The sequence below is a fragment of the Pteropus medius genome, unplaced genomic scaffold (genome assembly GCF_902729225.1).
Source record: "Pteropus medius unplaced genomic scaffold, Ma_sr-lr_union100, whole genome shotgun sequence".
NCBI lineage: Eukaryota > Metazoa > Chordata > Mammalia > Chiroptera > Pteropodidae > Pteropus > Pteropus medius.
Genome location: NW_024356335.1, coordinates 1909028 through 1925855, shown reverse-complemented (window position 1 = coordinate 1925855; position 16828 = coordinate 1909028). Strand labels below are relative to the sequence as shown.

Sequence of the window (16828 nt, the reverse complement as noted above, 5' to 3'; positions counted from 1 at the left end):
CGCGTCCAGAAAGGTAGAGGTAATTTGCAGAATTGTCTCACCGTAGTTATTACTCATCACTACAGCAGTATAGAACTCAAATTTACAACGGAACCTGTTAGTTAAAAATGGGTTGAGTGATGTCTATGTTCCCAAGTTGTCCTGGAATGTCACGAGGCATAGCCAGAGCTGCCCCTTTCAGTGATGGCTCTTTTGGCCTATGTTGGAGGGTTGCCTCTCCAGGATCTCCTGGCCTGTGTTGTCGAGCATTTTATATATATATATATATATATATATATATATATATATATATATATACACACACACACATATATATATACATATATATATATACATAATATATATTTTATATATGTATATATAATATATATACATATATATTATATATACATATATAATATATATTTTATATATACATATATAAAATATACATATATATGTATATTTTATATATGTATATATAAAATATATATTATATATGTATATATAATATATTATGCTTATGCTTATATATTATATATTATGCTTATATACCTTATATATAAATATATATTATATATATTGTGTAATATATAAGCATAATATATAATATATAAATATATATTATGCATGTTTTATATATAATAATATATAAGCATAATATATAACACAAAATATATATATTTATATATTATATATAAATGTATATTTATATATTTTATATATAATATATAATAAATATATATATATATATATATATATATATATATATATATATAGCTCTGTCCTGGTTCAAGTTCATTAAACCAGGTTAGACAGCAGCTTGGTTCACTGGGCAGAATCTCAAGTTTGCCTGAGTCAGCTAAGGGGGAAGCCTCTTCTGTCAGGGGTTCCAAACACTCACAGTGCTTCTGGCAACATCCAGTGTCACTACACTTTTGTTACATCCTTCATTTCAATGCTAGCACGAGACACATATTTCAAGATGACATGTATATAACATACATATATATGATATATATATACACACATATATATCTCATAGTATACATGTGGCAAAGCCAGAGACAGAAAAGTGTCACTTTGCCTGAGGCCCGGTTAGTGGCAGAGCTAAGATTAGAAAGAGTATCTTCAGGCTTCCAGACCTGGCACTATGACAACATGACACTTGAAACCCGTGGTTTTCAGTAAGTGGCAAGAGTGACCCAGGAGGAGAAAAAAACCTCTTTGGGCTCAATACCGAGGTCCAGATTCGCCGTGCGGGAGGTGCTGGCGGGCATCAGTGATGACGCTGTGCTCACAGGATGCAGGACACGCTTCCCGCCTTCCTTTCCAATCATCCGTCACCTTCTCCACACTCACCTCCTCCTGCCTTCCTCTCCACCAGTCTGGCTCACTCTCCACTTGCTACCCCAAAGCTATAGCAGACACAGCCTCATCTGTCCCTATCACAGCCACAAGAGCAGGAAAACAGATGATCTAGAAGCGAGGTGGGTGCAAGGGAGGTAAATAAATCCAGGAGTTGGAATCCACATCTTGACTGAGGGGACCAGAAATAGGGGGAGGGGGAGAGCAAAAGTTCTGTCAGCAGGGGCAGGCCAGGCTGTACCCTGGGAGCAAAAGTCACGTCAGAAGCCAGCGGCTGCTGGAACCAATACTTCGATTTTACGTGGGACATGGGTTACGAATGGAAACAAAACACAACAGAAATGAAAGCCATTTTGAAAGCTAAAACAGAGAGGAAGATCACACACATAAAAAAATTTTCCAGACAGAAATCTGAACACAGCGATCCTCTGGAGATGTTTATTTAACGATTTGAAGTTTGGGAGAGAGACAGCTTTTACATAACCCAACAGATTATGAATAAAGAAAACACAGATTTAAGCAAATAAAAAGAGCTATCTTGAGAGGATAAATTCGACTGGCTGTCGGGCAAGAGTTCTTATCCTTCAGAAGGGCCCTCCTCGTTCATGCCTGTCACCCTTGTGGGAGATGGAGCCACATCTTTAAGAATGGCACAGCTGCTGAGGTAGACGGCACACTTTAGCATCAGTGTCAGACGGGCCGCTTGCTAGGAGTGCAGAGGACCTGGCTTTTCCCCAGAAACTCTGATTCGATGGGTACGGGGTGGGACCACGCACGCGTCTGCAGTTTGTGACCATCCACAGGTGGACAGTGCAGAGGGGCCACTGGTTCCTAGTCAGTGAAATGTACCCCTCATGGTGCTTCTCAAAATTCCGACTCAAACTAAGTCACCCAGAGGACTTGTTTGAAGATTCCTGGTTCCATCCCATATGGATTCTGATTTACCAACAAGACGACCAGATGGTTCTCAACAGGGTAGTTTGGAAAACAATGGTTTATAGAATACCCCAGGGCACTTTAAAATGGACCAGTTTGGGGCCCCACACCCAGAGATTATAATTCATTTTGGTCGCAGCGAGTCAGATCAGTTCCTTGACTGAATTCACCAGGAATTATTGATGCAAACCTCAGCAGCTATGCATTTGAATCAACAGCTCTGGTTACAAAAGTTCTGTCAAAATCGCAATTAGGAAGGCTGAAGAAAGCAGAAAACATGGATGCTCTTCATGGGAGCATAAAACGCAATGGTTCTGGCCAGCGTTATGTTGAATTCCTAGTTCGCAGAAGTAAGATCACCGTGGTACTCATGCTCACGTCTACAACAGGTTCCGTGACTTGGTGCTGAAAGCTAATTCCATTTTAGCACAAAATGTGGAAGATGTTTTCCGGATCCCCATAACCAGAGATTTTCGAACTACTCTAGTCAATTTTTAAAAGAGTCTGTGCGCTGCAATTTGGTACCCTAAGAAGATGGAAACGAATTCTTCTGGGATAAAATGACTGCAGAGAAAGGTCTTCGATGAATACTTAAATCTCCTCTTGCCTGTAGAGGACACATTTACAGGCAAGAGGAGCTTCTGACCTACTTCACTTTCCAGGATCATGACACATTTAACAGGCAGCACCGCAGGGAGGTCCAACTATAAACAGTCACTGGCTCGGCATCCTTTGGGAAAAGCTTCAGAGCCTCTTACTTGGAGGGGGCGCGGGTTGAGCGGGTACAAACATAAACAGGAGTCCAAGAGACAGGTAATTCCAAGTTGGCAAGAAAAGTTGAATTTCTATTTTTAGTTTTAGGCAAGTCATTCGCATTAATTTTCATACAGAACAGACTGGATGAAAACCAAGCCCTAATCGAATTTCTAAATGTTTCTTTCTAAACGTTAAGTGCAATCAATATCAGGAAAGCACCTTTCCACCGAGGGAAGCGAAGAATGAGCTCACCTCTGTGACAAGGGATTTTTGTCTAACAGTAACTCCCCTCAGCTGAAGAGATTAATAAAGGCTTCAGTGAATACCGTGCTTAGCAGCTTTGCTGTCAGAACTAAGGCTGAGGAGTATCTACCACATACACAGGTCGGCTAGCGACAGTGTTAAAACAGTAAACGTTCACCATCTCCTTAGTAACTGCTGGGTCATTCTAATTCCTTCCTGTACACACTTAACAAATATCCTTAGATGTTCAGATGAAAAAGTCAAGTGTGAATTCATGGAGAACCTTAGTAACATTCGAGAAGTTGAAGAAATTTTCAGAAATGCTTCTGAGTACAAAATAGATGATGGAAACATAAAACCCAGTGAATTCAACTACTCTCCCCTTTTAATGTTTTACAGAATATCATAGTAATCACAGTAGGAGACAAGATGGCTTTCCCGTTCATATACAAGATTGTACAAGCTCATTAATGAGGCTCATAGGTTTTATCCATTTCAGGAGGAGGCAGTACAGGCTTTTTATACAGGTGAAGCACAAGAATGCGGTAGACGAGACAGAATAGCAACTCAGTAGAGGTGGATTCTTAAGGCGTGTGGCCCGTGTCCACACTGCCTGTCGTCAGCTAAGTGGAGAAGATTTCCTCTCTCGTGAACTTAACCTTCGCTGAGGGCAGGCCTGAGGGACCCAGCAGCTCCACAGTGACTCCAGAGCTCAACCACACCAACCTTGACACTGAGGCAAACTGTATCTTCCTTCATCCAAGTGTTGTCAAGAGTAATAAAGCTATTCCTGGTCACCCTACCTCTGGGGTAACCTACATTCTAAAATATATTAAGTAATAATATATATGTATTTTTTAGGTGAGGCAACCCTTGGTTGACCTCAGATTGCAAGAACCTTGTCAGCTTACAATCCCTAATTTTTTATTTTTTTACACTTACAGCACCTGGTCTTCCTAGGTGGTCTCCCATCCAAGTACTAAGCAGTCCTGACCCTGCTTAGCTTCCAAGATCAGAGGGGATCGGGCTTGTTCAGGGTGGCATGGCCGTAGACTATTAAGTAATAATTAATCTGGCAAAGTTCTCAAGCATTTTGGCATTCAAAATACCTCTATCTTATCACTTTTAACTGACTTATTAAAAATTCTTTGAGCCTCAAGAAGACTCCCCCACCCCCAAATTATGGCAACTGCATACAGAATAAATTCACTAGACTTAAATTAACTTTAAAAGGCAAATACAGATTTCGTCCTTGAAGAAACAAAGCAGGAATGAGAAGCAGGGAGAGACAGTCTAGGACACACAAACGGAAGCAGCTAACTCCACATCTACGTCGCTGCCATGCAACTCAATAAGAGCTTGGTACTGCTTTCCCTTTTTATATCCAATCACAACAGAGAAAAGAACTTTTTAAACCTCACTCATCTAAGACAACTTCTTGGCCTTTTCTTGGCCCAAACTATAATTCCCAGGGCAGGCAATAAACGGTGCCAATCGGCATGCGCACTCAGCTACAGATTGTGACAGTGAGAACACGGCCCGGTGCCGCTGGGACCGGGTTCTGTCCTGTTGCTTACGCTTCAGGAACGTGCGTGTCGGAAGCTCACGTTCAACAAGGGCTTCTGGTACACGAGGAAAAGAGAACCCAGGCATCATATCTATTTTCGATCCCTCACAAAGCCTACTTCTCTTACTCCAGCAATTTAATATTATCTGTGTAAAAAAGGTTTTCATAAGGTTTTTTTTTTTTAAAGAAAAAGCAGAAGAAAGCAGTAGCTGTGACTGAGATTTGACCTAAAGTGGAGAAAACGAAATGTTTACCAGGTTTTAAAAACTGAGTTGACAAGGAAAGACCATCTTCAGACTGTATTTCCATTACTTAACTTTCTCCAGAAGCAGAATATTAACACGAAATATGAACTGTACGGTTCATTTAATTCTACAGGATTTGGGTGAACTGAGCCACCATCTCCCCATTTAACAATCGTTATCTTTATAAGTTCCAGGTAATAATCTACTGAATGTTTCCTACGGGTGGTTTTGTACTTTTGTACTAACCCTTCATGTAAAATAAGTACTGGGAGGAAGTAAAGCAAGAAACTATTCAAAGAACTACTCCTCTTTCCTGAAAGAACAAAATCAAATGACTCCCCACCTCACACCTCACTCCTGCCATGCAGAGAGCTGCCAACTCCTACGTTCAGAAGTCAATGCTCATAAGCCCCGTCATGAAATCAGACCAGTGACGGTTAACGCTGAAGTAGTCCTCGCTCCTGACAGAGGGACACTTTGCTGTCCCTTAAACAGCTGGGCCAGCACGGGGGGTCAAGACCCGAGCGCCCGCCTCCACCAGTCTCTGGGGTTCCACTCTCACCACTGGCTCAGGCCCCACAGAGCCCCACGTCCTGCCTCCAGTGTAGCCCTACACCCCAAACTCTGCACTTTCCCCTCCACAGGAAAGAGCCCCGTACAATGTCCGCATCTTCAGTCATTTCCAGGGTGATAACATGAAACAGATCTAGCAACCATTGCGGAGGAGAAAAAACTCTCACTGACTTCAAGTTAAATCCATAACAATGAATTTCAACTATTCCAAGTCTTCTACTGACTTAATATTTATTGACTCAAATGCTGAAGTAAATGGATGCCCTCGAGGTCTTAGAAATTGTGTTAGATGGTTTGTCTGTCTTTATCATGGGATTTGACTTCTAATACCTAGACAAGTTCAACAGTCACAACCCATGAAGCTCATGACTCTGTACATGGATTTCTTGACTCAACATGCAAAAGGGTGTTTTATAGAACTAGTTTAATTATGACCTCTCCCTAAAAGGCAGAAACATCCCGCGCTCCTGGGCAACTTATGTCGGTGGTTTAAAATAAAGGGATGAGAAGAGGCGGAAGCATAAAGAAACCCAGCTTCTTTAGACACAGTGAGACACAGAGATCTTGGAGGGAGGATGACAACCCCTGCACTCATCTGCTCAGGGCTGTCACAGTTCCCTTAAAAATGCCCGGGGATGCTGTCATCAACAGGGGACCCAAGGTACAAGACCGGGTTTGCTACAGAAGCTAAACGTGATTCGGAAATATACAAAGTGAGACCAGTGAGCGGTGACCTCGTACAAGACATGTGCCTGAAGCTCTGGGGAGCCTCCTTGGCCAATTTCTCAGACACCAAAACCCATCCTGATTATCAACATACAATCAAACCAAAATACTCGAACACATACCTTTTTTCAGAAGAGGGAAATAAAGGCACAGAAACCTGCCAAAATATTTTTTTTTCCCATAAGAATAGTATGGTTAAAATAGTTCATCACTAATAAAACCTGTATCACGAGCAGACAATACAAATTAGTTTTTTAAAAAATGACATTCACTGAATTCCTGGTCTGTGCATTCAATGTGAATAATCATCAAAAATATATTACAATTAAAGGGTTGTAAGGAGTTCCGTTTGGGGTTTCTACGTGATCTTTCGTATTTCAGGTGAGAAGTACCACAGTAAAGTATTAGGGATCTACTATTCCTTTGTATGTAACGCAGTCAACGTTACATACAAAGGAATAGTAGTCAACGCTACTATTAGAGTCCTTCTCCTACTGCAGGCTCAAAGATGTCCATGGTGAGATGTCTGAGGGACCTAACTTGGTGACTTTTCCACCCCTCATCAAAGGCAGCCCGAATTCCACACCTAGAAAGTTCAATAAACTGTATTATACTTTAATAAATATCTTTTTTTGTTTTTGTTTTTTGCTTTTAAGCTCAGCTTAAATCTTGTCAAGGAAACCATTTCACAAGAGGGTACATCACAATCTACTATCAGCAATATTCCTTGTTTATTAGAATCTGAAGATGTTCATATTACATCAAATATAAATATATATTATATTTACATTTCCTTCTTAGCTTTTCGATTTAGGTGAGTGTATTTATAATTAATGCCACTAATGTCACCACCATTATAATCCTCAGTGCAACTCGTATTTTCCTTCCATTGGATGCCTAGAGGATTAGACGGCATCTTAAAAGAGGTGTACTGTTCTTTTTTAAAATAAAAGGAAAGAATGGGTATCCATGAATGGAGATCTAGGCATTTTCTAGATTTTGCTTTGTTTTGTAATATTTCAAAATACCTGAAAAACGTGGTCCCTTTTTGCAGTACTATTCTCTACTCGGGGCCAAGAGAATAACAAAATATGCAACTCAGAAAGGAAAAGAACCCAAAGAAAAGAGAACCTGCTTGTTAGCTCATTAATCTGTTTAGTAAAGATCTGTTTTAAAATGTCTGAATACTGTACAATATTATACAAAAACAATCGTCAGCCTTCAAAGCAGCTGGCACATGTCTTAGAGGTCTGTTTGCCCGCCTAACAGTCTGCCGCCTTGGTGTTCTTGGTCTCGGTCACTTTCGGTCATCGATAGTTTTAATGAATTCCACTGCTGCTGTGAATTGCATCCACCAATAGGACTCCTCTCCAGACAGACAGCTGGCATAAAAGCTACTGATATACTGAACAGTGGACAGCAAACAGGGTGGATTTGCCTAGAGACGGGAAAAAAAAAAGGAGTCAATTACTCAGATGTATAGCTTTGCAAAAATCATTTAAGTTAACATCTTCGAATGTCTCTGTGAAAGGGATACCAAATCCCTTTTTGGAACTAGTGTGTAAACACTAGCCACTCTGAGTAGCAACAGTATACTAGAAAGGCAAGTCGGGTTCCAGTCCTGGCTGAACTATCTAGAACTCTCTGTTTGCAAGTCACTTAACCCCACCGCTTCCTTAAGGATGCTGAACTAATACCAGTGGACTTACTCAACAGCCCAGATTCTAGAATGTTAGATAAGAAAATAAATGCCATAGGCAAATTGAGTTATATCTGGTCAGTAAGTGCAGGCAGGATCAGCTGAGAGAGTAAAAACTAAAAAAGATAACATGCCCTCTACTGCAAGAGGGAACACAAAACATCTGCTTTTTCACCTTCCTCATGTGGAAAAAAAGGACACAGGTGTGTTAAGTGGGTAGGCAGCCAAGCCAAGGCCTGTAGCTTAAACCGGCTCTAGGTAAAGACTAGATACATCACGTGTGGGAGAGAGAAGAGCAGGGGCCAACAGCAGGCGTTATGAAGGCTGATAACACACTGAACCTACGGGCTTCTGACTCAGAGTTCAGGCTGCAGAAATACTGCAAACATCAAGAATTAGTGAAGTATGTGTCAAATATACTTTAGACATTAACAGGTGGGCTGAGCTGACTGGAACTTATGAGCGATGCAGTTACTTGGTGGCTTTGTGCACCCAAACCACCTGATCTCCCCCAAAATATTCAAAATTAACAGTTTAAATGATAAAATTTTAATTTGAAAGTCAAAAAAGGATAAGAGATGTCCGTGTTTTTTAAAATAATATGGTATAATTATAAATAAGAGGCTAGAGAAGAGAGATGACTGGCAAACTTAGTAGTTTATGTGACAAGTACTATGAAGAACTCAATAGTGAAAGCACAGTTATTTATTCATTTGATAATTATACACTTAGCCCCGAGCAAGAACTTCAGACACAGTTTTGTAAGCTAAAAATGTCCCTCTAGGAAACTGGTCTTCCTACCTTTTCTTTTTAAAACCTTAACTTCTGGACAGAACAACACGTGACATCAGACACTTTCTCTTTGGATAACACAGAGCCAAGGTCGCTAACATCCCGGGAAGCCCTGCGCCACCCTGCTCAGGACGCTAATAAACTCTCTTCGCTAATAGCACTGAGGCGCCTACCTTTATCAACACAAATACCAAAACGGGGACAAAGTCGTCTGCTCCTGGGACGGAGTCCTCATTGGCCAGGCTCAGGAGGTTCATGATGGTGGAGCACATTCTCAGGATGCACTGCACTTTGTCCCGGGGGGTCTTGTAAGCACTTATTGTCCTGATTTCCGACTGTGCGGATGGCCATGGGGCCTCCCGAAGGTAAACCTGAGTGAGATCACAGACAGGAAGACAGATCTTGACTCTAACGCAACTACAGGCAACGACCACAGCAACCGACCAAGCCCGCCTCCACCCCATCGGCAGAGAGGAAAGGATGCTGCCTTTTCTTTTCTTGGGTAAAACCAGATCGTGGTTCCTTCCTCTTCCACTAAAGATTAAAGCTTAACTTTTAAACTTTTAAGTAATAAGATCTGCACTTTAAAATAACCTAGACTCCATTAATAGAGGAAAGGGCATACAATAACAAAGAACCTAGAATTCATAAAATGTCAAACAACTAACTTTCTTAAATAGCTAGAATGGAACTTCTCTACGTGTAGTAGCTAATTACAAAAGCACAAATAAGCTACTTTTAAAAAAATAATTTAAAAATTATGTGCCTTTGCTGCGGTTCTAGAAATAATAGATTCAAAAAATCAAAAACAATTAAAAATTTTATGCTAATCACTGTTCCATTAATGGGGATTTTAATGAAACAATCAGAAAGCTCAAATAACTGAAATTTTCCTATTTTATTGTAAGAGCTATATGCAGGTAAAAATGCTAGTGTCAACCACTAAAACGTAACTTCGCATCACTTTCAGACCAAGTCCCGGTCCCTTTCCAAACCGGGGAATTTAAATCCTTGGAGAGATCTTTGAGAACTTCACAGTGAGACTGAATTACCTCTAATGCCAACAGTGCCACATATTTTATTATATGGTTTCCCTGAACGCTAGTAAAGCCGTCAGGTCACAGGACCACCCACGTGCCACGTAAACCAGTGTGTTACCTCAGGTATCTGAAGAGCTCTGTGATTTGCGGTCACTACTTTAGACAGTCTCTGGATATGTTCATGAAGAACCCTGAAAACCCAAAAACACACATGTAAATATGTATTTCAGAAAATAAAGTACACAAATAGTCATAATTGATTTTTTTCAAAACATCTAAAACGTTTTAGACTTATTTCTATATACAGATCACAACTACAGCTGAGACTCTCTCTTAGCTGTATTTTGTCTAGTCAAAAAAAGTCATACTTAGGATCTGCTCAGAAATGCAGAGTGAGCTGAGGGGGATCTTGTTGGTGGTGGCCTTGCAGGAAAGACTAGGGTAGCACTCCAAGGGAGAAAAGAGAGGACCCCTCAGCCCGGAAACTGCCTGGACACACTAATTCATAAATAGGGTGACAAGAAGTAGAGGGATCGAAAGTCAGAACCCAAAGATCACAGATGCTTAGGTGGAGAAGGGACTCTGAAAACACTCAACCTCTCACTTCACAGATGAAAATAACTAGGTTTAAACAGGTGAGGGTTTTGCCTACGGCCACAGAGGCAGCAGCCTGGTAACCCGGCCTTCCCGGCCTCTGGAGTTCTCTCCAGAACACTGTCAGCTCTCCACTCTATACAACCCACAGGAACGCCACGCAGGAGTGGGTGCGAACACTCTGCTGCCAAGTCTGCTCGCTGGAGGAAAAACAGCTGGAAGGCCCCCACTCCTCACCCCACGCTGGAAGCCGAAAACGGGAGCTCTGGAGAGAAAACGCGCCCCAGCTGGCAGACTGGGTACAGAGGCACTGGGGTGGGCTAAAGGCCTCTGACACTATGAACAAGTGTCAGTGGCAGGTTGGAAGGATCCTAACCCATTCACCGGAAAGTGAACTCCCTCAGATACACATGCAATACCTTAAAATTTCCATGAAAAAAAAATCCTTACAAAAACTACTAATGAGATCCCACCCTGAGATCCTATTACATGGATCCCTTGAGAGTCGCTGGCACAGTAAGTCGCTATTATGGCTGGGGGGCATGGTGACCACCTTGACACACCTGGGGCAGAAACAGGGCTGTAAAGCAATGCTCAAGAAAATGCAGAAGAGGAAAAAGAAAAATGCTAAGTTATCCATAGTCTCACCACCAAAAACAATCACTTGCTATTCCAGATGTTTTTCTCTTCAGGATTAATTTTGTTTGGGATTACTTTTTAAAAAACAGCTTTACAGAGATATTAGTCACATATCACACCATTCCAGATATTTTTTGATATTCAAACATATAACTTTTCCTAATAAGTAAATGGATACTAGAAATAACATTCAAACAATCTGTTACATGCGCAGCGCTGTGACACAGTGGTGGATAATCATGTTTCTGCTCTCACAAAGGGAACAATCCCGCAGGGGACAGCAGCATTCCTCAGATGACCACACAAACCAGCGCTCGAGGATGGGCGACCTGGCCCCCCGAGGACACCTGGCAAGGTCTGGAGATATCTGTGGTTCTCGCAACTGGTGCGGTAGTACTGACTCTCGTGTGTCAAGGCCAGGGATGCTGTTAAACCTCCTCCCATGCACACAACAGCCTCCTGCATCAAAGGACCATCTGGCCCCAAATGTCAGTAGGGCCGGGTTGAGAATCAAACAAATGTAAGACTGCAACTGTGGCAGGTGCTGAAGAAAGGTGCATGGGCCCGGAAGCCCTGACGGGGGAGTCAACCGGCTCAGAAGGTCCGGAGAAGTTTTCTCAAGGAAGTGACACCTGAGTCAAGACCTGAAGGGTCAGCGAGCAAGAAGAAGGAAGGGAAGAAGAGCTGAGGCGGAGTACCCGGCAAGGCTTCCAGAGAGGCCGCAGCGACCTGTGTGCCCTCCGGCCTGATTCCCCACAACCCCAAAAGCAGGGCACATCATCCTTTTTGAAGTTGTAATTCTGGTGGGTGAAAATGATAAGAACATGCACCTCCCTTATGATGAGACAACAAGTCTCATGTACAGCTCGTCTAAAACACAGGGCGAGCGGAGGGATCCCTGCACAGTCCAACACAGGCACTAAACACAGAGGCACTCACTGGTCACGCAGTATGTCCCCGTCCTGATTAGGGTAGAAAGCGAGCTTGAAAATCCGATTCATCACGCTCCGTTCAATGGCCAGCTGAGCATCCTGAAGCTGCTCTTCACTCGCGTTTTGCCATATGACGTCCTGGGCCATCACGCCATAAAGGAACTGCAGGAAATCTTCTACCTGAGCAGTTTTATCATCAGCTGCTGTGAGTTTCTGAAAGTCTCCAATGCAAAATAATAATTTTTAAAACACACTACCTGAATAATTTTAAAAAGGAAATTATAAAGATTATTTTACCCACTAGCTATGCAGGTACTATGCTCTTAAAGCTTAAAGTGTTTGGGTATGGTTTATTTTGGGAGCCGAATCATTAAAATCAGGAGAAAGGTAAGAGATATGTAAAAGTTTAAGAGCAAGGGGTTTGTTATAAAAAAGATATACTTTGTTTTAAAAAATGAAAATAATTGTGTGGATCCAAAACTTTACCAATTTTCCTAATTTTTAAATAAACTATAGCTGTTCAATCCAATAAAAATAAAACGTATTGTTTGACATCCAGGTTTAATGATGAAGAATCCGTAAAATAACTGGGAATTTAAGAAACTGCTCTTAAACATGTAGCTACTCGAACAAAACAAAAAGTTCCAAATCTCCCTAACGAGAAATGCTGGAGAGAGATGCTTAATCTAAAGGTCTTCAGTTACCTTGAATGAACTCTCGGATCTTCTTTTCTTTGCTCTCAAGCAGCAACCTCACGCACACAGTGGTAAAGTATCGGTTGGCCACCTCCTTGTCCCGCAAAACCCTTTGCAGTAGCCTCTCCAGGTGAGCCTGCGTGGTCTGCAGTCCTTGTCGACAACGGGTGAGATAAGCAATATAGGGGGCCCTTTTCCTGAAAGGAAATATGTTTTTCAGGACATCAGATATGCACTTTCTTTGGAGACTGAGCATCCTAGTTTTTCTTTAGAAAAAGATGCTTCATAGATTTTGGTTTTACAAATTGACATGTCAGGCTGCAAACAAGTGTCCTGAGGACAAATTATGCTGCCCGCTCAAGAAACAGAAGCATTCGGCCTGTCTGTGAAGAACACCATCTCCTGGGCTGACCGCTCGGCTACCTAAGCTACTCAACATTACTAAGTTACATCGCTGATCTATTTTACATCAGGGCTCAGTCTCCAGGCGGGCAGGACCACACACCTAACAGGAAACTGATTGCTACAGGAAGTGAAAATAACAAAAGGCAGGTTAACATACCACCAGTTACACATACCACCAATTATTTGCTTATGGTCTACACGTAACAATCATTAGAGCACCCATTCCCTAAACCTCTCAAGTCTCTTCACTTCCTAAGCATCTCAATTTCTTTTTTCTCCTGAACTGAGAGCAAGGGACTGGCAACAGATGAAGGGCAGCAGTTCCTAGGCCAACTGCTCCCCCAGCCTAGGGAACTAGTCTTTCCTATTGTCCCCTGCAAAAAAGGAACATCATCTCCTAGTTATCCTGGCCGCCCCGCTGCTAAAGCAGCTTTTGTGCGAGGCTGACGTAAACCGTGCTTTTCCGTTAGGGAGCTGCTCTTAGAACTACACTTCCAGGCTGAACAGCCAATGCATTCCTCAGAGATCTCTGTCCCCGTGAACACAGCCAAGCACTTTGTAAGCCTGGATTGGTTTCTGAAACAAGGACCATGAAGAAAGCACTTGCAGTGGAAACAGGGCTTCGCGCGAACGGGCCAGACATGTCACCTGTAGTCCTCAGCAATAGATGCCAGCAGCTTCCTGCAGGTCCGGTTATCGAAGCGGCACACGCAACGCATTGTTTCTTGAAGTTGAGCCATTAAGTTCTTATCTTGTAAATTAATTGCTTCGGCTATTTGAACTTTTAAGAAGCACACAATTTCATTGTCTAAACAAAAAAATAAGAATTCTCTTACTGGCGAGAACGTCCATGGCCTTACATGAGCTGTACGTCACGCCTCAGCCTTTGGGATCGGCAGAACCAGGCTGTACTGCCACCCTCAACGAGACCACACTTCAACGAGCCATCAGTCATCAAAACGCCCTTCGCTGATAATATAAATGCATTAAGCTGAACCATATGGAATCGCTATTGAGCTTACAGGTGAAACTGGCGATTTCATATGGTTCAACCTATAAATACAGGAAAAACTAAAACTACCAGGCAGCAACTCACCTTCTGGGTCTGTGTGGTCTGGTAAGCCGTTCCTTGTTGAATGGGTTAGCACTGGGAAGGCGACAGAGTCCGCGGAGCAAAGGGCAAGCCTCAGTTTCTTTTTTGCATCTCTAAGGAGTGAGTTGAAAATTCATTAACTTCTTTTTCCAGATATGGTCACATTTTATGAACATTTACTACATAAATTAATATGCTAACTCAGGACCCAAATGTTTCAAGGGGTCATAAGTAAAGGTAAATTAAAATTTTTTTTCTTATTACATTTTTTATTGGGGTGACACTGGTTGGTAATTTTTAACTTACTGAGACCTCACTTAAAGGTACAGGCTCTCAGGTTACCTGAGCAAGGCTGCAAAAGTATTCTGGGCAAGGACCGTTCTGTGAAGTCGCCAGAATCAGTCGAACAACAAATGTTTCTGACCTTCCGCCGTGCGCTGAGACCCAGGACAGGCACCATGAGGAGGGGTGGAAAGACGCACTGCGCCCAAGTCGAGAGGCACCGCAGAAGTCGTCGGAACCACCTCACCCCTTGAACTAGGAACGCCTATCACCATGACTCCTGACAAACGCTGATCCCGCCGCTAGGAAAGCTCACCGCCCAGCCAGAATCCTTTCTTATTGCTCTACTGCTTGAAACCTTTTTGTGTTGAGTCAAAACCTGCTTCTTTTCGACTTCCAACTACTGAAGCGCCTAGCAGCACCCAGGTCAGAGCACCCTACAGTAAGGTGTCGCTCTCCTCCACAATGCAGCTCTTCGTGCTGAGAGATGCCACCAACGTTCTTTCCTCTGCTGGTGGCTGTGGCCCTTTCTGGTCCCATGGGGCAGGAACCAGAGCACCCTGACAATGTACAAACTGCCATGCAAAGGAAGAAGCTGAAACGCCTCAGGGCACAGGCCAGAGCCGGCTCCTCCTGCAGGACTATGCTTGTCCACCTCGGCTGGCTAGCTGGGCCTTTCCCTATTGGTCTGCTTCCGATAAATGGAGCAACTTACAAATCAAGCTTATCAAATGTAATATTCACCCACTTTGCAAAGATGCATAAAATATATAACGGTAAATAAAAATTTTTATTTGTATGCCCTCCCCCCAATTTTACTGTAGGAAAAAAATTATAAAGCATCAATATTTATAATGATATACTGTTTAGAGTTAGCTTTACATTAATTGGGGGGGAGTAAATATGAAACAGTACTGGCCATGTACTGTTTAACGGGGGGGTTATTCGACAACCCCACAACTGCTCCTACCTCCTTCCCTATCCCTCCAACGCTTCTCGCGAGGCCTGGGAGCTCTAATTGGGCAGAGGCGCTGCCACTTGTTTCATTTTAATTACCCGTGTGGTGCCTGTGAGCACATGGGGTTTTCTTTTACCCCTGGATGAAAGCCTTTGCTATGAGATATCCACACGAGAACAGCCTTCTTAGTAAATAGCCACTTCATTATAATTTATCTCTGTTTCATACATTTATTAAGTGACTCAATGAAACACTTGACTTGAAATGACTGCAATGGTGAATAAAAGCCCAAACCCCGAAGTCCTAAATACTGTAAAAGAAATACCTGTAAGAGAAAGCGGAATCCTGAGGGTGGGCTGCCTGGCTCGCAGAGTCTGGGAGATCGTCTGCCGAGATGTTCTGCAGTGTTTCATCTCGAGGAGAATCGTGTGCACTTTCACCATCACCCATAACCTCTAAACAAAACCCAACCCCCCCAAAGGATAAGAAGGTTCTTCTGGAATATTCTGGCACTCGTAGTTATTCAGAGCCAATCAACAATAAATTAGCATTGAGCTTTACAGTAAGTTATTTGAAAAAGAAAGAAAACTCCAAACATTTAAATAAGTTATTGAGAGCAATGATAATATATCAAGAGACTACTTATTAACAGAATGGTTTTACTTCTTATTCCAACCCTAACTAAAAAGAAAAACGATGAAAGTCTTTATTAATTTAATGAAGATAATACTCTATAAACAGAATCACTGAACCACAGAATTAAAAGGGGCCTCAAAAATCATTTTACACAATACCCTCATTTCATCAACATAGCATCCTGCGCTACCAGAAAAGAGCTTGCCTGAAGCCCCCTTGGCTCGCCAGTGGATGAAGTGGACCATGCGCTCAGGCCTCCCGTCACCCACTGCCCAAGAGTGAGCTGGGGGCGAACTCGCAAATGCAGCCAGGACAGATCTGTGAGTCCCACAGTTGTTTTTAAGTTTTAAATTAATCAATTTAGATAAGACATACATGTATAAAATCAAATAGAATAAAAAAGTTCCTTAGTATAATAAAGATACTGATTATGTAGGAAAAATATTGTTCTTAAGAGATAATTTCAAATGCTTCAGGAAAAAAAGAGAGAAAATGTGGCAAAATGTTAATAGACGGTAAGTCTAGGCAGAGGAAACATGGACCTGAATTGTACTAGTCTTTCAACTTTTATGTTATTTTAAAACTTTTCAAAACGAGAAGTATGGGAAGTCCACCTCTCCCCAGGCTTCCCCTCTCAGGCTCCCTACGAGTCCCTCCGAACCAACTCATT

General features: G+C 42.2%; 1 protein-coding gene and 1 pseudogene across 7 annotated transcripts in view; both read right to left on the bottom strand.

Annotated features, from left to right (window-relative positions):
- Nucleotides 1–4217: 4217 nt before the first annotated feature.
- LOC120601849 (uncharacterized) lies at nucleotides 4218–4336 on the bottom strand (annotated as a pseudogene).
- A 1545-nt stretch (nucleotides 4337–5881) lies between these two features.
- Nucleotides 5882–16828, bottom strand: part of GAPVD1 (GTPase activating protein and VPS9 domains 1) — a 57156-nt gene continuing 46209 nt past the window's right edge. For 6 of the 7 annotated variants that reach the window (XM_039861689.1, XM_039861693.1, XM_039861695.1 and 3 more), the window contains 8 exons: nucleotides 15848–15977; nucleotides 14286–14395; nucleotides 13838–13997; nucleotides 12794–12981; nucleotides 12097–12310; nucleotides 10043–10115; nucleotides 9058–9255; nucleotides 5882–7831 (listed from right to left, as the gene is read on the bottom strand). In XM_039861689.1, the coding sequence (XP_039717623.1) occupies nucleotides 7691–7831; nucleotides 9058–9255; nucleotides 10043–10115; nucleotides 12097–12310; nucleotides 12794–12981; nucleotides 13838–13997; nucleotides 14286–14395; nucleotides 15848–15977 (1214 nt within the window). In that variant the 3' untranslated portion in view covers nucleotides 5882–7690. The remainder of the gene's footprint in view (nucleotides 7832–9057; nucleotides 9256–10042; nucleotides 10116–12096; nucleotides 12311–12793; nucleotides 12982–13837; nucleotides 13998–14285; nucleotides 14396–15847; nucleotides 15978–16828) is intronic. The other variant, XM_039861694.1, reaches the window with a different exon arrangement.